At 35.0% G+C, this 24,580-nt stretch overlaps 2 protein-coding genes across 5 annotated transcripts in view; one reads left to right on the plus strand and one right to left on the minus strand.

Annotated features, from left to right (window-relative positions):
* The window catches only part of LOC110382627 (calmodulin-A), a 220,964-nt gene that overhangs the window by 25,450 nt on the left and 170,934 nt on the right, over positions 1–24,580 (minus strand). The gene's annotated exons all lie outside the window — the stretch shown is intronic.
* Positions 1,602–24,478, plus strand: LOC110382671 (troponin C). Its single transcript, XM_021343342.3, has 6 exons — positions 1,602–1,747; positions 1,874–1,913; positions 7,411–7,554; positions 11,786–11,902; positions 23,672–23,803; positions 24,392–24,478. Exons 1-6 carry the CDS (start codon positions 1,745–1,747, stop codon positions 24,418–24,420), a joined length of 465 nt encoding a protein of 154 aa, XP_021199017.1. The 5' UTR covers positions 1,602–1,744; the 3' UTR covers positions 24,421–24,478.

Raw genomic sequence — 24,580 nt, forward strand, 5'->3', positions numbered from 1 at the left:
TAATTTAGACTTAATTAAATGTCTAAACGGTGAGAGGAGACATTCTCTTGGGCTTATATTAAGAATACTTGCACACTGCAAACTTTTAGTCGACCGACAGTTTGTTCGGGCTCATAAAAAAATATGGAAATGAATGGTAGTACGCACATAAAAATGATCAGGTATTCGGCTGGTATCAGACCGACTAAAAACTTTCATGATTTTCTCTAAATCCATCCAAGGGTTGTCTGTAAGAGACCGCTTTTAGCGGGAAGACCGCCCATTGTGTCACCTAAACTGGTGTTTTTGTAATTTTAAATTGGTGCACATAATAAAGTATATATCTATCTATCTATTGTTCTCTTAATTTTTTTTTTTTTCAATCATCGGGCCAACTGTCTGCCGACTGTTTAGTGTGAGCGTGTGAGTACTTTAAATGCATACTTTTCACGGCGCGCTGAGTATTTTCTTCAAAAGAATTTTACGCTATAAATTGTCTCTAAACATTTTGCTGGCAGAATGCAATTTTATTTGATGAGTTTTTTATGAATATTCAAATGTTTCTTATGGTTACTTTGCAGGTTATCATAACATTATTAATATGTGAAAAATGTACTACATTTTTTTCTTTTATGTAAACGTTGAGCGAAATAAATTTTAAATGCAGAAAAATGAAGCTATTTTTTTTAAGATAATATTTTGTTTGATAATTTTTGCACTGGTGAAATGAATTTGTGAGCATGAAAAGTGTTATTTAAATAATATTTTACAGTTAAATAAGTCTAATAAAGTTTTAATTAAAACAGGTTGAATCATTTGAAAGTAGTTAACAGATACAGTGGCAATTTTGAAAAAGGTTTAAAGGTATGCTAAAAAACAAAAAGTCTTAGCTGAAATAAATATGTTTTGTAATTCTAAACTTGCGAACAAATAATATGTTAATTATCTTCATGATTTATAATAGTATGTTGAAAATTACAAGATGAAACGAAACAATCTGGGTACGTAAAACTAAATAAAATGCTTGATTTGTTTAGTAATAACGTGGGAACTCAATTATTATTTAGAAGCTGTCTAGATCATTTTCTTTTCACATTTGTTTTCTTATTTCAGTACACAGTATAGACGTCTTGTTCGCAGTTTTTTTGTTCATAAAAAAGATAATCAATGCTATTTTTACAAAAAAAAAATGGCTAGGTTTTAAATCACAGAATCTTTAGAATTTTCAATTTACCTGCCGTGGCAACTGGTAAAAATGCAGGGGTTTTAAATACCTTGGGAAATCCTGTAGAAATGTGAACATTGAAACCGTTTGAAAGGGTAGAGTGAAAATAAATGAGATTACATACGAATAATCTTATGTCTCCAATGTGGAAATCCCTAAGTAAAAAGGTCATTTATGCATATGCACTTAAGGCACCGGGTGTACTTACTATTAGTACTTGGGTTCCAACTTTTCATAATAACTTTTAATAGACCCGTATTAAATAAAAACCTTTGCCTTCAAACACATGCAAGTAGATACATTATTTAATTGAAAAAAAAACTATATTGATAAAATCCAAAAATAAATTCTAGGCCGCCGCTACAAGATCACGTCAACCAAAAATTGTCCCGATCAAGCATTGTGCTCGTAACACCTCGTTTAAATTTCGAACGTGTTCCTTCTTACCGGCCAGTATTGTGTACTCGCCGCGCGCGTTGGCCAGAGCCCGCTTATTTTTGAATTTTTGAATAGTTCCATTTGACATTTAATAATTCCAAAATGGTGTGTTCTTTTTTAATCAAAATAAAATAAGTTCTCCTTTTATTTATTTTTTATTGTGGTAGATAATAATTTTTTAAAGTCTATAATGATTTTTATAGTAATTGTAGATATTGTTACGTGTTTCAGAGCCGAAGAAAGGATCAAAGGGATGATGGACAAATCATTAGTAAGTTATTTCATTTTTTTTCTGATCTTTCATCTTAGGTATTAAAATTAAAAATAAAAACTTTTGTATAATGACGACACTACAATACTTATAAAATCTTGAAAGATACACCGTTATAAAGTGTCAAAATTATGGGACTTAAATTATTATTATAATAGGTATATCATCATATCTCTGTATATGCAGCACTAAAATAACATATCAAGAAGAAAATATAAAGACACAGCTATAAAAATATTCTACCTAAATTGAAATTTCATTTCTCAGAATACATAAAATGCAAAATTGCATGCATGAAGCAAATTGCTAAGCCGCATAGTACTCTCAGCGCCATTTTTATTTTATCTTCTGGCCACGGAAGGCATATATTCAGCCTAGCCGTAAAATATGGACAGATCGGCTACAGAATTATTGCAAATTAACTTCATTATTTATTTCGGATTTATTCATTTGTTTCGATTTAAAATTATACTTTTGAAAGTCATTATTTTTTTATGAATAGTAGCAATTATTTTTAATTGATACTTAAAACGTCAAAATGATACTTTACTGTGAATAAAAATGTTAAAGCAAGGGTGTATTTAACTGTCTTGTATTCGGTAAAATATCAGTCTTAAAGTATTTTAAATTATATATCCTCCGAGCCTTTTCCCAACTATGTTGGGGTCGGCTTTCAGTCCAGCAAAAGTATTTTTTTTTTAATTATTGTAAAATGGAAGTACTTATTTAGTAATATTAATAGCTTATACTTGTGTAGGTACATATACCTGGACCTTTTTCTTATTCCCGCATTGAAAAAAAAAACTATGTAATAAGCACTTATTCAAATATAACATGAATTGGAAACATCTTCAACCCCTATCTCGATACAAAAGTTCTGGCAACTCTTAAAGAAGATTCGAGATAGTAAAAACTTTTGCAATTTTATATTTTTCTTTATCAAACAAAGAAGTTTCACTTCACCCCTATTCGTCTTTCGCGCAAGCGATAAGCGAAACGCGTGACGGTAAAAAATATAACATAAAGTAATTTGATGATCATCATATTAGCCAATCGCCGTCCACTGCTGAACCTAATACATAATTATTCAGTTAACCCTTGTTTATAATATTATTATAACTGACCAATGACTGTGTAAAGTCGAAGAATTTTTTCAAGGAAGCCTGGATATAAAAGTCTGGAATTTCCAATCCGCTTTAAAAAAGCATGGTGATTAACGCTCATTCCTTCTCTGTATGAAAAGATGCCTGTGGTCTGCAGTGGGACAATATAAAAAGGCTGATCTTTTCAAAATTCGAGTGAAGCCACTGCAACAATCTTGCTAAATATATCTAAAGTTCACAAAAATAAATATTAAGAACAACCTACAAAAGGGACGAGACATTTTACAAAACAGAAAAATAAAAAGCAAACCTTCGCGAAACGAAGTTTTTAAAACTTCCAAATGGAGAACACGTTCACGTCTAATAAATAGACAAGTCTTTCTTTAAAAGATAAAAAAAGATGTTCTCGGTGATCTTTTATAACTGCAGAACAATGATGCGATGTTGAATGAGACATTCAGTATCTTTGCAAGCCTTTTCAGGCAGACAGCTGTGTTCAACATTGTTGGATTAAAATCCACGTCTTTAGAATATTAAATTGAAATATCTCTTTGTCCATTGTAGAAGTATAATCTTAGGGTTATAAAATGCCTGTTGTTCATTTAAACTGATAGGTATTTTTATACTTGATACTGAAAAATATTTTTCCGAGAATTAGCTCTCCCGTCTGCTGAGCTTTCACGTCGACATACATATATACGTACATATGTAGTCTAGAACCTAAGAAAGGAAATAAACCTTTTTTTATCCGGGTCCGGGAGTAGGTAATTAACTCAGGATAGACTACGGTAAACACGTCTTTCTCAAATATACCATAGTTTTACATGTTTCTTTCATTTAAAAGTTTCAAGATGTCTTAAGATGTTTTATACAGAGTAGTCAGTACGTATTTAGAGAATTAAAATAAGATTTTTTCTACAAAGGTATGGTGCTGCATTTGCAATATCACATCTCACGCACACATATACGTAGATTTTATTCATAACGTCACCATAAAACGACATGTTTCACGAGCCAATTAAAACCCGTGTCTACACCCGTAAAGCAGCTTTATAATTTCCAGCGCCTTCCAGCGACGACCTGGCTTAATGTTAATGTCGCGAACGTTTTGTCCATGATATGCAGCGAAGAGCGAGCAGCCATTAATTTTGCTGCAGCGCTTAATTGCCATGTAATTATGTTTGTACAGCGTCATTGCTGATGCAAGGAGTTGTGCTTATGTCGTTTAGGTTTTAAAAGGCTGAAGCAAGAATACCGATGTTCCGTATAACATTTTGTATGACATGTTTGTCTCCTCACGTCGACAAAGGTTATTTTATATGGTGCTGTTCTGACGTTTAGATGTTTTTGCGTCAAAGATGAACAAGCATCTATTCATCCATCCATTACCTACATACAAACTTTCGAGTTACTAGCTGTTAACCCACGGTTTCACCCGCGTTTCCACTCGTACCTAAACAAAATATAGCCTTTTTCATCATGTACTATAGGATAGTGTTATAACTTTCCTGTAACGAAATATTTTTTCAAATCACTTCAGTAGCTTCAAAGCCTTCGGGCTACAAACCAACAAAAAATCCTCTTAATTATATTTAAAGTATATACCTGAGTATAAACAATATTCCCCCATCAGTTTACGACCCCGATCGACTTCTGATTGCCGACGCTTGATAAGGGTAGCAGCCTGTAAACTGGTTAATGATGATAACTTCAAGCGTATCGTTCATGAAATTATTTACGTAAACATTACGTTCTACGCTGTTTGAGAAGCCTTGTGTTTGACGTTTAGACAGTTAAGGAAGTAATTTTCTTATAGTAAACTTTGTACGATAACATGAAGTAATGATGTAATATGAAAAGAGTAATATTTTCCTATAGCCTAGCCCTTACCCAAATATGTTGGGGTCGGCATCCAGTCTAAAGCCCGGTTTCCACCGCGAGCGGAACGGACCCATTAATGACTTCGTTAAACTCGCAAACGCAAACTGCATACTTATATTTCCACCAACAAATAGTCGGACGGAAAGAGCCGAGCGTGTAGAAAGAGTAGAAATGAGCTCGCTCAGTTCTAGGGGGCGGAGCGGAGTACTTACGGACTACGCTCAACTCGCAATTACAATTTACATAGTAGCGTTTCCACACAGAAAGTCACTCGATAACATCGCAACAACACGACCACACACACAACCAGCTCAAAACTTCAACTGAACTCGTTCTCTGTGGAAATTATCTATTCGTTTTTCATTTCTCATTTTCCGTTCAGCTCAGTCCGCTCATTTCTCTATCTGAGTTTCATTTTGCAGTGGAAATCAAATGACCAACTCTTCGTTGGTGGAAACGCAAACCTCTTTCATTAAAAAGGAGTCCGTTCCGCCTAACCATTTTCCGCACATTACCCTTTCGCAGTGGAAACCGGGCTTAACCGGATGCAGCTGAGTCAAAGGGTTTTACAAGGTGCAATGCCTATCGGACTTCCTCAACCCAGTTGCGAACCCTTAAGTAAAACTTTTTGTCAGACTTACTGGCTTCTGAATATCTGAAACGACTGCCAAAGATGTTCAAATGAAAGCTGGGATCTTTAGTTTATCATTCCCTCCGAAACACGGTAAAGCATATCATTTTCTAAAAATCTTAAAACCTAAAATAATACCGCAATTTTATTTACATACGCCACACCAATTATTCTAACATAGCGGTGATCAATAACACTTTTTGTTTCAAACCTAAAATGCCCAACAAAGCCTAAATAAATTATTTCATCCAATAATCCAGAGAGAATTTAAAAACAAAACGGTCCAGAGATTTAAAACAGTAAAACTAGATTTTTGGGACCACAAGCAATCAATTTTAATCTCCCGGCCGACATTACTCATTTGGTGTACACTAGAGGCCAATAAAAAAGGGTAAAAACTACAATATTTATCACTTGCTAAAACACTTTCAGTATTATACAACAGATTTTTGATAAATCGAATTTCAATGACTCTGAGCTAAATATTAATATTTTATTTTATAAATATGTTTGAAAACTCTGGAGTAATATTTGTCACATTAGCAGATGATTAATAGATATGAATATAGTAACAAATGATGGTTTTATTTAATGAATTGAGAAAATGTATTAATCAAAACAGCTGCAGTAATAGATTATTTATTAGAAGTTCAGTGATAAATTATTATTAATTTTTGGGATAACATAAACAATTACTCTGACCGGTTAGCATATATAAAAGGTGACTAAATCTGCATCTGTGCCAAGTGGCTTTGACACTTGCGGTGATGAATAGCATTACTCATTTATTAGCTACAATGATTCATTTTTCTTCTATCACATTAATAAATAATCTGAATATTATTTTCTTCTCGCTAGTGACCAAATATTTTCTCCCACAAGTGTAAACCGAAAACGCTTTGCTCTTAAATTGTTTCGGCTTTAGAATGCCAAAGCCGGAGCCGGAGTTAGGTTCGTAAAAAGTTTAAAGCCACAACTGACAGAATACTTGGAATTCGTAAACGTGTTTCGTTTATTGTTTCATACCTAAAGTATTATGGACATTCAAAATGTGTAGAATTGTTACTTTTGTAGAGTAACAAGGTTTTTTGAAAACATAGTCATACCTATTCATTTACGAAGCTGAATTTTAGTCATAACCACTGGAGCAACTGGTCTAAACTGTTTCAATTTTAGATGTTACATTTACTGAGAAAACCTACTATAGGCTTTTATTCCCCATGCACGACAAATTTTTCACGATTACATGGGCAAAAGTTAATGTTAAAAATAAAAATATCAAAAACCATTTAATTTTGCTACCGATATCGGAACAAAATACGCCAATACAAAGTTTGTGGTGACGTTGTACCTATCGTTTTTCCGCAAATACCGGTCTCTTTGAACTAAAAGGGCAAAGGGTTCGCCGATCGCACAGAGCGCCGTTTGAAATTTAGACGCTTTCAATACCCGTAACTTTTGTCGCTTAACTTTTAACGGGTGAAATCAATAACTAATTTGTGGCTGTTTTGAGGATGTCCGTTTTAGATAGCGAGAGGTTCGTTTTCTTTGAAGATAACGTTATGAAGTGTCAAGACTTTGGAAAATTATTTTCTACCGAAGAAAGATAGGAAAAACTCTAAAACTGTGGTTTATGTACTTATGTTATGTTGTGTTTTCATTAAAACGAATATCTAAATAAGTCTTCTGGGCACGTTTCCTGAGGATAGTGATGCGGAGGAATACATCGACACCTAAAATGTTCTTTTACACCTATACGTTTTTATTTTACTTGTATATAGTATTTAAGTTGTTAAAAAAATAGTTTATTTGCGTCTATATTTCTGTCAAATTTATAAAATACATTCCAGAAATAAATGTTGTCCTTTTTTCTGTCCTACAGTGCTGCGGCGTGCATTCAGCATGTTCGACTCGGAGAAGCAAGGCCGCATCGAGAAGGAGAAAGTTCGGACAATACTCAACACTATGGTACACAACTATGATGACCTTGAACTTGATAGGATGCTGGACAGCGAGGACGCTGAAGGTAAATAACTAATGAGGTTTTAAGTTTCACTAACTCCTAATGCCCTTTACACATGCTAAACTTCTGAATGGTTTTGTGAAGTGTTCTTAATATAAATTGGTATAATAATCATACTTACCTGCAGTCGGTTATGTTTCGTTAATTGTGTTCACCAATTAGAATAAGATAATTCTGTAGTTAATTAATCTTAGGCAATAGTAGCCTCTAGTGGTTCTTAGGAAGAACATAAAATAGCTACATAATCAGACATTTGCAACCCGACAATTTTCAATTTGAAAGATTAGTCTATTTCTGAAGTAAACATAAAACAGTTCTACAATTACTTTAACAGAAATAACCCCAGTTAATCTCGTCTTAACGCTTTTAAAGAGCGAAGTTTATGTGTTCGCGACGATAAGTCCAGAAAATAGTTCTGTTTTCCTTCAAAGCGAACTCACAGTTTATCCAGAGCGCTGACATTTTTATTTCCTGCTGACAATCGGCCGTATTTTCTGCAATACACTGTACAACATAAAGAACAATTTAAAATTGAAAAATTATCGTTTGCGCGAAACTTATCGCCACTCCCACGTTTTGATTTTGACAAATTCGAGTTTAATGTATTCTATTTTATTCCGCGAGATTATAAAATAAATTCCAACGTAACGTGTGACTGAGCAATATTATTTGTGCTATCAATTTAACTTTTTAACGTACTAAAATATTCAATCATCTATTTAGTGTTGATCTCGTTATGACTTTGTATGTGATTTCCATGCCTTGCAAAGATTCTAAAGCATAATCTGTAACTGACCCTCAACCTTAAGAAAAACAGAACACTTTTTATGGACTGCGGGATTGTTCGAAAGAGTTACCACAGCCCTAATACATCAAAGGTTTAATAAGGAACATGATGGGTTTTAATCAGTAAGAGTCTGACACTCTCTCACCATGCACCCATAGCGAGAGGGGTCATTTAATGAATCTTAGAAAAAAAAACACATGTATAAAAATCCCAACTCATTACTCCACAAAATTCCTTACGCCCAAACATTGTTACGAGGTTACTCCTGCGACGCATACCCCGTCAACTGTCACTTTAGTGCACACCGTCCGCTTCGTCACGGCAATTTGTTCCGAGACGACATCGCGACTTCAATTAGAAGCCGCCATGTGCCGCGATGGAAATAGAAGTCAGGTGCTTTTTATTGGGGATAGAGCGCCAAAAATTCTGGAAATGTATCTGGATGTTTGCTGTGTTAAGGTGAATGGTGTTATTAAAGGTCAAACGAAAATCAAACTTTTTGACTGTATCATTTATGCGGACATGTAAAAAGTGCAATTACATGTTTACCTATGTATGAAGTAGATCAACTTATCATCTACTACAGTCTTAGATTAATCTCCAAAAAGTTCAACTTTCAATAGTTACAGCATTATAACAAGCACAGTAGTTTGTCTGCTAGACATCATTGCCATGGACTCTAATAATTATTGTAATTTAATCAAAAATAACCACATAATACGAAATGACCGTTCTCGACCCTTTTCCCTTCCAATAACATACACTTAGAAACAAACGGTCACTAAGGACAAAAACAGGACAAAAAATACCTTTATTAAAAGCCCAATTCTTGCTACTCAGCTTTGTACCAAGTAGGGATCATCTTCATAAGGTCAAGCGGAGGTTTTCTTCAACAAATACGTACTTAAAAAAAGATTACGAGTGATCTTGAATGGCACTCTTGGTTTTATGAAAAATAACTCGCCTTTATGATGACGAATTGTAAAGTATGGCCCTTGAGCCCATTCGCTTGAGCCTCGTTAGACTATCTGATTTGGTCGTATTAAAAAGGCTGTTGAGCAATAATTTGTTGGGTTATAAGAAAGGCACGTAGTGTATTCATATACAAGAGTATTCATTATTCAAATCAAATAGGTACATAATTATTTATTTCGTATGATATACCAGACTGTCCCCAATTATTTTATTCTTTTACAGTTTTAATGTTTAATTTTGCTGGGGTACTGACATTTTTCTTTAATGTAACGTGTACGTTAATATTCATTAAGAACTTAAAATAAAACATTTAACAACTCGAATTTCACGTTTAATTTAATAACGAATAATTTTCACGTTTGACATTTGCAACTGTCAAACATGTTGCACATATAAAAAAAACCTTCATCTTTGAAATAAAAATCTGTCATCTTGACACGTGTCATCGTAATGAGAAAACAGATGCTTGTCCATGGAACAAAAGCGTAATTAACGTGGTATAACAGCGAATAACATTTCAAGTGACATGAACAGCCATTAGGAAAGTAATTAGAGACGGCTCAGATGGTCTTGGGTTTAGTACGGTGCGAGTATTGGCGGGATTGCGCTAAGCACATTCCCGTAGCGCAAATGCTTCTTGCTATCATTTTTCAGAATGGACACTGTAACAGCGTAAATACGTTTGAAAGAATGAGTCACTAAGTGAAAATTAGCTCTTGTCATAGACAGAAAGATGATAATCAATTTACAGAGCAGTAGTCGCCTAGGCAAATTAGTAGTCTAGGCAAATATCGCCGTTTATCGGAAATTTGTAGGTATTGCCTATCTAAAAGGCGTAGTGTAAGGATGGTCGATGAAATTTTGGAGACTGCAAAAATAAGAGGAGAGTTGAAGACGGAGTTTTCTGGCACGCCATGTGTCAGCTTTCCTACTGAAGAAACCAAAACAACCGTACTGACATACCAAGGATAAACGCTACTTTTGATTTTATAACTTATAAATATGTCAACACTAAGTGCTAGGATGTGGGACCCAACCCTTAACTACAGTCCAAAGCTACAGCATCTTCGTATCACAGCCGTCTAAAGGTTATATACTGGCATTGCAAGCACTTACGCTTTATATTTTGCTATGCATCAAGATATTAAACTAACGAGATCAGTACACGTAGCTGTAAGGTTACAGAAAAAAGTCTATATCTCGCATGCTTTTGCCACATACATGCTTAAGATTTAGGATTAACACATTACTGGAAGATTATCTTGCAGTTTACCAGCAACTATATTTTCAAATTTTCAACTGTCATGCATTCAAACTCAAGTTTAAAGCATGCAGACGAAGTTTCCTAGCACTGGCTCTTACGAACGCGTCAGGCAGAGTAGCTCTTGACCGCACCAGCACAGTTGGCCGACTTTGCAAGAAAAAGTACCTAGAATATTTGGTTATAGAAGTTCTTTTAATTGCAATTGACTACTCAACGATTATTGCTATTACTTTTTAAGCATATTGCAAAGTGATTGTTCGACTCTTCAAAGAGCACAAAAGCTAGCTTTTATCTCGGCCAACGGCTAAGCATTGCCATATAATGAGGCAATTCTACCAGCCTATTGGATACACTCCCGGTTAACAGCAATTTTTTTGAAGCTAACCCCAACAATTTGTATGACGCAACCTTTTGTTCTTTTATTTTGTTTTTTTTTTTGTTGTTTCTATGTGTATGTATGGTTTGTGTCAATAAATAAGTTTTCTTTCTTTCTTTCTTTCTTTCTTTCTTCAACATAGGTGGGAATTAGGCTAGGCTATGATGATGATGCCATATAATAGTAATTTTAAGTTTTTTTTTTATGAAACTGTAGAAACGTTTATAATGAAATGTATATGACTTACTCATGTAATTAACTTAGTGCTGACCACAGTAACCCTATCTTGCTTGATACCAATGCACTAATAGCTATGTAATGACACCATTTAGTTCTTAATAGCCTGGATCAACAGAGTAGGGATTATCTCTGAATCCTTGTCTATGTCTTGTTGCGGCTCGTAATAGATTGCTAGATAATAATTTATGGTTTTGTTAAGTACGTAGATTACTATGACCATCTGTACTATAATTATAACGACTAGGTATATTTTCTGCTATTATGTATCAAAGATCTTTACTGCCATGTTGACAAAATAGCTTTAACCATAAAATGACTGAGCAGATTTTTATGACTATATGTCACTACAGCTGAAACACCACCTTTCATCTAATAAATCCCATCGAACTCGGTTCACCCATTTCAGAGCTACGGTGGTACAAACAGACACGCAATGGCGAAAATCGTTTTGTGTAGGGGGTAACAAATGGAATTTTTGTAATTAAATCATTTTCTAATTTACTTTCCAAATTGAAAAGGTACCAATTACCCAACACAGCAAATGCAGCGAATAATTTCATAAATAAAACTAATTAAATTAATTCGTTTCCAGCATGTGGGAAGCTGAATTTCGATTCCTTCGTCCGAGTCGCCATCCACTTTTTAGAAGAAGATGATGAGAAACTACAGAAGGAACTGAAAGAAGCCTTCAGACTATACGACAAAGAAGGTAAGTTATTTTAGGTATAAGTTTCTTATTTTACTAGCTGTTGGTTGTGGTTTTACTTGCGTCCTGGGGGAAAGTCTACATACCTGGATAAAATATGCCTAGCGTATTTCACCCGGGCTTCGCTCTTTTTAACAGTGATTTTTTTATTTATGAAGGAGTTTCGGATGCTATTCAATGCAAACAAACAAACAATAAAATTTTCCTTCTTTATAGGTAATATTAGTATAGATGTAGGGGATACATAAGTATAGATATAGTGGTTACGATAATATACGCTGAACGAATTCCTGCCAATAAATTACCAGTATCTACTTCTACCATCCCTCTGAAAGCTACAAGCGTGAAGATGTTCACAAATTTATTGTAACAAATTCCTCTTCAAGTCTGGAGGCTTCCATTAAAATTTTAATTGAAATTTCTTCGCGTTGACTTCCTAATTTATATCTGGTTTATGTGTTTGGCTCCGTAATTACTTTAAGGATTTTTGGGATACATTTTTTATTGGTTCAGACGAAATGTAATGAAAGTTTTTTCCAACTATGTTCGGACTTCCCGTCTAGATGGATGTAGCTGAGTGTCAGTATTTTACAAGGAGCGACTGCCTATCTGACCTCCTCAACCCATAAAGCTGATACTTCTTGGTAGGACTGGCTGTCAAACTGGTTGACAAAGATGTTCTAAGGAGAGCCGGGATGTACCAATCAAACGTGCCTTCTGAAACCGATGGAGGAATGAGCTCTCATAAAGTTAGTCACCTATCAGCGGAACGACCGCGCGTCATTGCTTAACCTTATGTTCGATCGACCCTTGAGAATGTTCCTAACCTACAAGGCCCAAAAAATCTTATTAGGGCACAAAAAAACTTCAATCAATATACTTCAAAGAAAATATAACGAGCAGCCGTTTAGCGCTTTCGTATGCTAAAACCAGACATAACTGGATTAAACTAGTTAAACTTAAAACGTTGCTTGAAACAAGTACTTGTTTCATATGGAAATTGTATTGAAAACTTTTCGACTTTCGTAACAAGAAAGCTAATATTCAAGTTGAAGGTTTATGAACGAAAGTAGGCCTTATTTATTAGGGATAAAGTCTATTTTAGTTTGCTGGTCTTAAATTGTTCGATAGAGTTTGTGAACCGTCCTTTATACAAAGGTGGATAGAGATTTGTGTCATATAAAAGTTTGTTTGAATTTGCATCTTCAGAATTTATATTTGCTGGCTTGGTTTATATCTAGTCGTAGATTTTTACTACGAAATGAATACAATAAAGATAATGTCTTTTTCTCTCTCTTGCTTATCTTGGACCGTCTTCGATTTTCCATTTTGACAATTTGTTTATTTTGCTTGTACGAGCTATGCATGATTTGAAGAATTAGTCACTCTCTTAGACAGCGCATTTGAGTAAGGCTATAAGCTACTTTTTATCCGAGTTAGACAAGTAATTATCTTAGGAAGTGGGTAAAACCACGCCTGGAAGCTACAGCTTACAATGAAAGGACTTTATGTTACTAAATACTAAGTAGGAATGTTATGTACCTATGTATAAATAATGTGACTTATTGACGCTTCACTGCCTAACATAACTCCTTCAAAATCCACCAGAAACATCTTAATAGTGAGAACATAATCATTTCAACAAATCAACTCCAATCCCCCAACAAAATATGAAAAACATTAAATTAAAATATTAAATTCAAACATTAATCACCATGAAAATCCCCAGGTTTGCCAATAAATCAAGTTGTATCCAATTTATGGTGTTCACTGTATGTTTTCAGCAATAATTGTTCGCAATAACCGTAGATCGATTCTTTGGATCAACGCCAAAGCCCCTACGATTTGTCGACGAAAGAATTAGTAGTGTAAAAACGTTATAGTGTAATTCGCGTGATGAGTTCCAAAGTGATAAAGATGTGAATTTATGTACTACTAGTTGCGTTTTGTGGTAAATTATGTTGTTTTTTTATGTATTGTCGTGGTATGTATATAAAATCGGTGATATATGGTTTGACTTTGAACGTGAATTTAGCACACTTTGACAGACCTTCTGATTGGAGTAACTCAGTGAAAATAATTGAGCAGAAAGTTGTGTGATTGATACATTTTTCGATCATGTTGAATTTTTATCATTCATCATTTCGTTTATTATCGTTGTAGAAAAATAAAAAAAAATCTATACAACCAATATAATGAGCATAGTATTCTGACACACTGTGAAAATATTAGTCCTTCTTTTAATGATTATATTATTATTTATTTAAATCCTAAAGAATCATATTATGTACAAAAATAATATAAAAATACGAGAATTATAATTAAATATATTAAATTATAATTAGTAGTTGAAAGACTTGCAATTGAAAGATTGAATTAATATAATATTAATCTAACTTGATACTTTAATATAATCTGAGTCTACACTTTATGTTATTACGTAGTACATAATCTAATAAAGTCTTCATAAAACTGTCATATTCAGCTGTATATATCGTTAATAAACAGACTTAAGACTTTGCATTTGATATAAATTTCGGAGTATGCGCACACTATCAACTTTAAGACGGCCGATAGTTTGTTTGGGCTTATAAATCAGTATGAAGATGAATGGAAGTACACACGTAGAAAAGCTCAGATATTTGTACGGTATCAAACCGACTAAAACCTTTGATTGAATTAAAGATTTTCTAAAAAAAAAGAACACCGGGCCAACAGTCAAATATAGCTTAGACACCAATGACTGAGTTTCGGATGGCACGTTAAACTGTAGGTCCCGGCTGTTATTGAATATCCTTGGCAGTCGTTACGGGTAGTCAGAAGCCAGTAAGTCTGACACCAGTCTAACCAACGGGTATCGGGTTGGCCGGGTAACTGCGTTGAGGAGGTCAGATAGTGCCGCCGCTCCTTGTAGAGCACTGGTACTCAGCACCATCCGGTTAGACTGGAAGCCGACCCCAACATAGTTGGGAAAAGGCTCAGAGGATGATGATTTCCAACAGTCGGCCGACTGTTTAGTTTGAAGTCTGTACGTACACTAAGCTCCCATCTATCAAAAGCAACGACAATCTCGACTTGGGTATTAAAAAGATATTTATATTCGAAATATTACGGAAACAAGGTCTGGTTTACGTATTATTTATACAAAGTAGGGAATTAATATTTTGTATATAATGCGAGGTATAAGTATACAAAATGGCTCGGTAATTCACATGATGAATTGAAGTGTATATTTTCGACTTGATTTTCATAAATGTATTCGCCATTATTTCAAATGAAATTAGTTATTTAACTTTTCATCATATATTTATATATATCATCTTTACCTCTTTCAGAATGATTTGGTCATTTTATATACACTTCTTTAAAAGTTGATTATTTTCCAAACCACGAGGACAGCATTTATATTTTCGCTTTCGTGACAGTCAATATAGCATTGAATTTTTATCTTCATTTATTGATAAAAAACTGTGAACTCAATTTATAATTAGAGGACTTAGCTTGTATAACATTATCATAGCAACTTTTGTAAATAGGTAATCTATGTCATTTTGATCCATAGGTTTTTTGAAGGACACCCTCTCAATATTTACATGTACTTTAAAAATCTTGATATCAGATATAAAACTAAGTCATTAAACCTAGAATTTATGTTTCTAATGATAAAAAAATAAATATTTAGCGTGTCTGCGTTGCCAAAATATTTTGAGTGAAAGTCACGTCTAGTACAAAATAAATTGCTTCATTAGAGAACTATATTTTATTTAATTCAATGATTTTTCAACTAGAATAAAATTTATAAGTCAGCGAGTTTTGCATGATTCATCTGAAAAGTGTTTCAACTTATCAAAAAGTTTTTTTGAATAAGAGTAAAGTATTTATAAATAATTTTGCAGAACTATAAAATACGCGTGTTAACATTCGCTTTGCAACAAATGAATTCATATCTTTTTGATTGAAATAAAAATAACAAAATTATAAATAAAGTATATCAAATAGAATACAAATTATATTTTTACTTTTAAAATCCTTCATAGAAAATCCTTAATAATAGATATTGCTTCAATGTTTAAGATATAATAAAATAGTAGGTAAATTTCGCTTTGCGTATGTGACCAAATATTCATAGCAAAAACTTAAATCATAAATTAAAACAAAAGACAAATTCTAAAACCAAACAATTACAGAAAATGCCACACAATTCTTTCAAGAAAAAAGCAAAGAAAATCTCCAACGATGACGCTTATTACAAAAATGTCAAAACAATCGGTCGTAGTGGGCCGTTGTACAATATTTACGTGGTGACATCACGCAAATGTCACCAGACAGACATACAAGGTTCTTTTCTGGGTAAATTATTTCAATTTCATGAATTTTCAAGTCGATACCTCCCACGTAAGTTGTTGTATCTTCAAAATTGTAATTTTACACTACAGCGTTTTAAAGAGGAACACTCGCGTCAAATTGTCTTGCTTCAATATATTCTTTTCAAATTTTGCATACACATATATTTTAAAGTGCTTTCAATGTTTGCCTACGATTTTTTTGTTCAATAGTTGTAGTTTTTGAGATTTTGTTCATACAACATTCTAGACTGTAGTGTTACCTTACATAAATGTTGTACAGGATACTTACAACCATTTACAGCGGAAAACAATATTTGCATTTAACTGTATGTGCTAAATACTATAGTGTACGTTGATATAAATTTAATATTTTGTGGCAGTATGTGTACTTCCATATAATTAGGGCTTAGTAAAAAACCATATTTAATCCTCTTAAGTAACTCTGAAATAGTAACAGTGCAACATAATTAAAAAATCTAAAAAAAACAGTTTCTTCTGATATCAAATAACAATCAAGATTCTAGGTTAATTATTAGTAAGATTAATTATTCCAGTCTTTTATTTATTAAAACTTTGATACCTATATTATGTTAAAGTTACTTAAACATAAAAAGAAATAAGGTATCGATGAAATACTGTGTGATACCTCCTGTCACAACAGTCTTTAAACAGTAAAAAATAAATAAATTGAAAACGAAGTATTAAAATAAGAATAGTACTGACTGTAGACGCGGATGACGGGGAGTAGCGAACCCGCGGGGCTATAGATCCGAATGCTCCAGGGAGAGTATACTGTCCCCCATCTCCGGCCTGCCGGAGTGGAGCATGGCGGGAGATAGGTCTCCCGCCTCGCTAGATCAGGGTTAGCAGCTCTGCTCGGAGGGTAGGTGCCTCGTGGTAAGTGGCGAGTGGGCCGGTGATGCTGGACCCACAGGGAGCGCGTGATCTGCGTTTAAAGTCCGCCGAGGTATCCTCACCCTTCAGCCGCTCATGTAACTGTTGCCCTCTTGTTACCATTTAGCGACTGATTCCCGGGGGCCCAGTAAGTGAGTTGGCGAGTCCGCACCTGCCATTTTTACGTAAACAAAACGGCAGGTGCCATAGTTCCCATAGTTATCCCCATTCCCAGTCCATTACATTAGCATCCCGTCACAATAGCCCTAGTAGTTTTATTCCATATTTAGCAATAGTTTAGCACAGAACCGGGGATTGTCTTTGGGTACGTTTTTATATAGTAAACAGGGATAATCGTCGGTTTTGTGTCGCCATTTCATTAAAGTTGTCTCAAAAGGGCTTCAGCGTGTTGGCACCTCTTGTTGCGATTTAGCGACTGATTCCCGGGGGCCCAGTAAGTGAGGTGGCGAGTCTCCACCTGCCATTTTTACATGTATTTAATACATTGTCATCGGCAGGTACCATAGTTCCCGTAGTTTCCCCATTCCTAGTCTATTAGCATCCCATCACAATAGCTCAAGTAGTTTTCATCCATAGTTAGCAATAGTTTAGCACAGAACCGGGGATTGTCCTTGAGTACATTTCTATAGTGTATACAGGGATAATCGTCGGTTTTGTGTCACCATTTCATTAAAGTTGTCTCAAAAGGGCTTCAGCGTGTTGGCTTCGGCCCCACGTTCGCCTCCCAAAAATCCGGGACTCTTTAGTCCCGAGGTCTGGCAGAGACATACATAATAATAAAAAAAAAAACTTAAGAAACTCTACTACTCCGAATCAGAAGTTTCACTATTGGAACGCGTTGCTACCACAACTGGCAGACTCCTGAAGAAGTCATGATATGTAGCTGGGTAAAGCCCACTGTTACAAAGATCCATCAAGTTTATAGATTGCGGACTATTTGATATTACGGACGGTGGACTATTTGCTTGTGGAGTTGAACAGCTACTTTATGCAAGTAGCTTTTTTTGATAGTTGAGGTACAATATCCAACACTGATGAATTTTCTTTTTCTCGTCGTGTGGTCGAAGTCGTGGTGGCCTAGTGGGTAAAGGACCAACCTCTCAAGTATAAGGGCGCGGGTCAGGCAAGTACCAATGCAACTTTTCTAAGTTTGTATGTACTTTCTAAGTATATCTCAGACACCATGGACTGTGTTTCGGATGGCACGTTAAAACTGTAGGTCCCGGCTGTCATTGAACATCCTTGGCAGTCGTTACTTGTAGTCAGAAGCCAGTAAGTCTGACACCAGTCTAACCAAGGGGTATCGGGTTGCCCGGGTAACTGGGTTGAGGAGGTCAGATAGACAGTCGCTTCTTGTAAAGCACTGGTACTCAGCTGAATCCGGTTAGACTGGAAGCCGACCCCAACATGATTGGGAAAAAGGCTTTTCTTTTTCTATGTAGTACGGGCAGAAGTTATTGTCACAATCATAGTCCAAATGATTAATGCTACAGGTAGGTGAAGGATGAGCTGTTTCAAGAATTACGAAGTCATTAGAATTTGTAGTGTTTGTTATCTCCAGATTTTCAAAAATGTCAACATCTGATATCATATTCGCTAATTCATTCATCTCAGATTCATTAAAAGTAACTGGCAACGGAGAATCTGTAATTTCATAATTATCTATTGATTACTGAACTAAATTCGGGCCATGATCATCAGAACTTTAAATCAAAAATTTTTAGAGCGTGGTAAAATCATCAAAAGCATCCAGAGCAGAGCGGGAGGGACTGTCAGACTTGTACTGACTAAAATCCACGGTGTTATTCAATAGCCCTTTACTTATATTGTTGTATGTCATTAAAAAAAGAAATATCTTCGCAACGTAAAATATACTATGTCAACATCCAATAATTATTTGTGTATGTAATTCAGACGTAAACTGTTGTATGTATTACTTCACATATAATTTGTTATTATTCAACAACGTAAAGTGTTGTATGTGATTATACAACGCTGATTTGGTATCTTCTAAGCGACGTAAGTTGTTGTAAGTAATCTTTAAAACAGTTAAGATTGTTGTCGTTATAAAACTACATAATTCTAAAATATCGTTATAAATTATTAATTACGTAAAAATCGACGATCATAGGCGCGCGACCTCCACTCTTCATGAAGTCCGGCGTGAACTGTCGTATGTCATACATACGCGGCGCGAGCGCGCAACGCACCCCGCGCCGTCGCGTCGCCCGCGTAAACCGTTGCGGAGGTAGATACAATGTTACACGCTGCCGTTGTAATAATGATACAACTTAATACGTCTGGTAAATATAGTTAAAAAAAAAAATTAAATTTTTTTTTTAACTCTTAACGCATACAGTAGGCAAAAATAGGCGGTTTGGTTTAAAAAAAATATTTAAAAAAGCGTGGGGTGCATGGTGTCAATAGTTATAAATATTTTATTGACAGATATGAGTACAGTGATTTTCATTTCGATAATATCTTAAAAAGCACCCCACGCTTTTTTTAAATATTTTTTTTTGTATTCACACTATTATTAATTTATATTCATTGAAATTTTTAACACTGTTTTCTTAATTTAAATTCATTAAAATTTATTTTCTATTTTTTAGTTCGTTTTTCTATAAAAAGCGTGTTTTTTAGTTTTTTTAAACTATTATTTATTTTCTACTTTTTAGTTTGTTTTAAAACTATTATTTGTTTTGTAGAATTAAAATTCTCTTTAGTATACAAAAAATTGTCAATATTAGAGAAAACGGCTAAAGATAATTTATTGGAAATAAAAATTAACGTCGAGTCCTGCCTTATCGACTATAGATGAAAATTATATAAATTAACAAAAATCATATTTTGCAAATTGTAAAGCCTAGAAGTCGGTGTCTAATGGATGTTACTAAGTTAATTTTGCCACCGACTTCTAGGCCGATGCACCTAAAATTAGTTTTTTTTTTTGCTTTTTAGTGTTTTGGGAAGTCGGTTTAAATTTTTTGTAAAAAGGTTATTTATTTAAAGCATTTCAGTGATACGAATAGTTGTCACTATCCATACAAGTGGGAAGTTCTCATCAATACAAAGAATATAAGTCCAAACGAGGTATTTTACATATTCAGTTGTCGAGTTCCCTCGACTTTCTCTGGTCTCCATCATCAGGTCAGCTCCAAACCTTCACTGTTGCATAGGTCTTGTCAATACAAATAATTTAAGCCCAAACACGAGGTAGTTTACATATTCAGTTGTCGAGTTCCCTCGACTTTCTCTGGTCTCCATCATCAGGTCAGCTCCAAACCTTCACTGTTGCAAAGGTCTTGTCAATACAAATAATTTAAGCCCAAACACGAGGTAGTTTACATATTCAGTTGTCGAGTTCCCTCGACCCTCTCTGGTCTCCATCATCAAGTCAGCTCCAAATCTTCACAGTTGAATAGTGCTTTTAGGCGTACACCTGAGTGTCAAGTTTTTACCCTATGTATGCCTACAACTTTTGAAGGTTGCCCTCGATTTCTCAGGGTTTCCATCATCAGATCCTGACCTGATGACTATGGGACCAACTGGCAGCTTCTCCGAGTCGAACAAAAAAAAAATCACGTAAATCGGTCTATAAACCTCGGAGTAATCGATGTGTATGTGTAACCTCCTCCTTTTTGGGAAGTCGGTTAAAAATGGAATAATTTTATCAAATTAGTGTATTGTCATCGGTCCTCAATAAATCTACAAAGTTTGAACGAAATCTGGCCGTTTAAAGTGGGTCAAAATCGCGCCCAAAGAAGTCGGTTACAAACATACAGGTGAAGCTAATAAAAAGCGTGTAATAAAAAAAGCGTGGGGTGCATGGTGTCAATAGTTATAAATATTTTATTGACAGATATGAGTACAGTGATTTTCATTTCGATAATATCTTAAAAAGCACCCCACGCTTTTTTTAAATATTTTTTTTGTATTCACACTATTATTAATTTATATTCATTGAAATTTTTAACACTGTTTTCTTAATTTAAATTCATTAAAATTTATATCCTATTTTTTAGTTCGTTTTTCTATAAAAAGCGTGTTTTTTAGTTTTTTTAAACTATTATTTATTTTCTACTTTTTAGTTTGTTTTCAAACTATTATTTGTTTTGTAGAATTAAAATTCTCTTTAGTATACAAAAAATTGTCAATATTAGAGAAAACGGCTAAAGATAATTATTGGAAATAAAAATTAACATCGAGGCCTGCCTTATCGACTGTAGAGAAAAATTCTAGAAAATTTTAATTAATTTTCTTACCTTATCGACTATAGATGAAAATTATATAAATTAACAAAGATCATATTTTGCAAATTGAAAAGCCTAGAAGTCGGTGTCTAATGGATGTTACTAAGTTAATTTTGCCACCGACTTCTAGGCCGATGCACCTAAAATTATTTTTTTTTTTTGCTTTTTAGTGTTTTGGGAACTCGGTTTAATTTTTTTGTAAAAAGGTTATTTATTTAAAGCTTTTCAGTGATACGAATAGTTGTCACTATCCATACAAGTGGGAAGTTCTCATCAATACAAAGAATATAAGTCCAAACGAGGTATTTTACATATTCAGTTGTCGAGTTCCCTTGACTTTCTCTGGTCTCCATCATCAGGTCAGCTCCAAACCTTCACTGTTGCATAGGTCTTGTCAATACGAATAATTTAAGCCCAAACACGAGGTAGTTTACATATTCAGTTGTCGAGTTCCCTCCATTTTCTCTGGTCTCCATCATCAGGTCAGCTCCAAACCTTCACTGTTGCAAAGGTCTTGTCAATACAAATAATTTAAGCCCAAACACGAGGTAGTTTACATATTCAGTTATCGAGTTCCCTCGACCCTCTCTGGTCGCCATCATCAGGTCAGCTCCAAATCTTCACAGTTGAATAGTGCTTTTAGGCGTACACCTAAGTGTCAAGTTTTTACCCTATGTATGCCTACAAGTTTTGAAGGTTGCCCTCGATTTCTCAGGGTTTCCATCATCAGATCCTGACCTGATGAATATGGGACCAACTGGCAGCTATTCCAAGTCGAACAAAAAAAGAATCACGTAAATCGGTCTATAAACCTCGGAGTAATCGATGTGTATGTGTAACCTCCTCCTTTTTGGGAAGTCGGTTAAAATGGAATAATTTTATCAAATTAGTGTATTGTCATCGGTCCTCAATAAATCTACAAAGTTTGAACGAAATCTGGCCGTTTAAAGTGGGTCAAAATCGCGCCCAAAGAAGTCGGTTACAAACAAACATACAAACATACAAACCTACAAACATACAGGTGAAGCTAATAAAAAGCGTGTAAAAACGTAAAATATGCATATTGTGGGTTACAACAACTTACGTGGGAGGTATCGAAGTGGTCATTGTAGATAGAACAAACATGTTTAGGCATTTCAAAAGAGTTTGCAAATAAATGCTCGCTAAAATAAGTTGAATTACTTGGGTGCCAAGTATAGAGTGATTAGATAAATGCCCACTGCAAACTAAACTGTAAGCTGACAATGCGATCAAACAATCGTCCGACTAAAAGTTTGCAGCGTGCTCTTAGGTGATCTTCACACTGCCCCGCATCACGCTGCATCTTGCGTGTCGACGCAACTACACGCGTTCCTGCGGGAGTGCAGATCTGCATCATCGTGCGGGTTTTTTGCGCACTCACGCGCGTAGGTGCGTTTTGTATATTCACGCATGGCGGCTCTCATCGAGTTCCATTTTCAAATATACACGTCACGCCCATTCAAAATCACGCGCGGTACTGCGGGATTCAGAGTGCCATACCTTGCGTCTCGCCCCGCACCTACGCGCGTTGGTGCGTGTTTCTCCGCATGTATGTGCGTAATCCGCATGAACGCGCGTGGGTGCATTTTCAGTGTGTTGGACTATGCTTGTTTTCCATACAAACGGAAATATTTACAAGCAACGGAAAAAAATGCATCCACGCACTACGCTGCATCATGCGGGGCAGTGTGATAATCGCCTTAATCTGTAGAGTATTAAGCAAAACATTCTCAATCTATCTTTGATACAGTACGATACCATTTTATTAAGGAGCGTTTTCTTTATTTGTATAATTTTCTACTTTTACATCCTATCATTAATTTGCGTATGTTGGTTAACCTGTAATTGGCGACTATGTAAGTTCTAGTAATAACAGATATTGTACTCTAAGCTTTATCTACACAGAAGGTGTTGGTAAACCCTTTAATAAATAAATAGATATCAATTCTAATCTGGACATTGTGTGACACTCACACATAATATTATTTGATTTATAACATGTTTGTTTGTATGAACCTTGAGTTTGTTTCGGCATTTCTTCTCAGGGATCAGTCATTAGGAAATGCCGACCTCAGCGTTCTTAAAATGACGTGTAAAAGTGATGTAATGTCCAACTTGCAAAATAAACGATTTCATTTCAATATAAAGCGTAATACAGCCCATTAAATATCTGTACATAATATCATTAGAAGGTGGCAAATCCAACACTTCTATCTAAAGTAAAATTAATGTTCCAGGTAATGGCTACATCCCGACCTCAAGTCTCCGAGAGATCCTGGCAGCTCTGGATGAACAACTAACTCCTGACCAGCTAAACGAAATGATTGCTGAGATTGACACTGACGCTTCTGGTACCGTGGACTTTGATGGTAAGCTTTACATAGTATTTACCCTTAAATATCAGCTGATTGTATTCAAGGGGACGACCATGAGTGGCCGGCGGTCAGGCCCCTACTAGACAGATGGACGATCTAGCCAAGGTCATCGGGAAGCAGTCGATGTGGGTAGGTGAATACCGAGCAAAATGGTGAACCTTGGGAGAGACCTTTGTCCAGCAGTGTATTTCAGCTAAAATGACGAGTAATCATACGATATCGTTCGCAATTGTCAGTTTTGAACGCATGGTCGGAACCGAATATAAAACGATAAAACATATAGACCTTGTAGACTGCAAACTTTTAGTTGGATGATAGTGTGATCGGACTTTTAATCAGTATGGGGATAGTCTGCACTGACCAGGTATAGAACAACTAAACAGGTTGATGGGATTCAAGATTACCTTCAAACCGTCGCCCAAATATCGGTCGATAGTTGCATAACAGTTTAGTCTCCAGTCTAGTTCCAAAAGCCTGCTTATGTATTTCACACATGAACCCAAAATAAAACGAGTAAAAGCCATTTTGAACGGCAAAAGCGAGCACAAACACATTCAAACATTACTTTAACGACTGTTTCAGAATTCATGGCGATGATGACGGGCGATTAAGTAGACACTGGCTTAGAAGCTGAATTATATTATGTTAATAAAATTATGCTTTAGTTTTTTGGTTGTTTTATTTTGACCTTTTTATCTAGATTTTTAGATCCATCTTTATATTCACCACTCTAAGTTCTTTACAGAATACACCTAAATATAAAATAAAACA

Source organism: Helicoverpa armigera, chromosome 8, assembly GCF_030705265.1.
Source record: "Helicoverpa armigera isolate CAAS_96S chromosome 8, ASM3070526v1, whole genome shotgun sequence".
NCBI classification, from domain to species: domain Eukaryota; kingdom Metazoa; phylum Arthropoda; class Insecta; order Lepidoptera; family Noctuidae; genus Helicoverpa; species Helicoverpa armigera.

Coding starts and splice junctions, on each gene's coding strand:
- LOC110382671 (XM_021343342.3), top strand. Junction 11,903..23,671: donor CAGACTATACGACAAAGAAG/GTAAGTTATTTT, acceptor TTAATGTTCCAG/GTAATGGCTACATCCCGACC. Junction 23,804..24,391: donor TGGTACCGTGGACTTTGATG/GTAAGCTTTACA, acceptor CGACTGTTTCAG/AATTCATGGCGATGATGACG.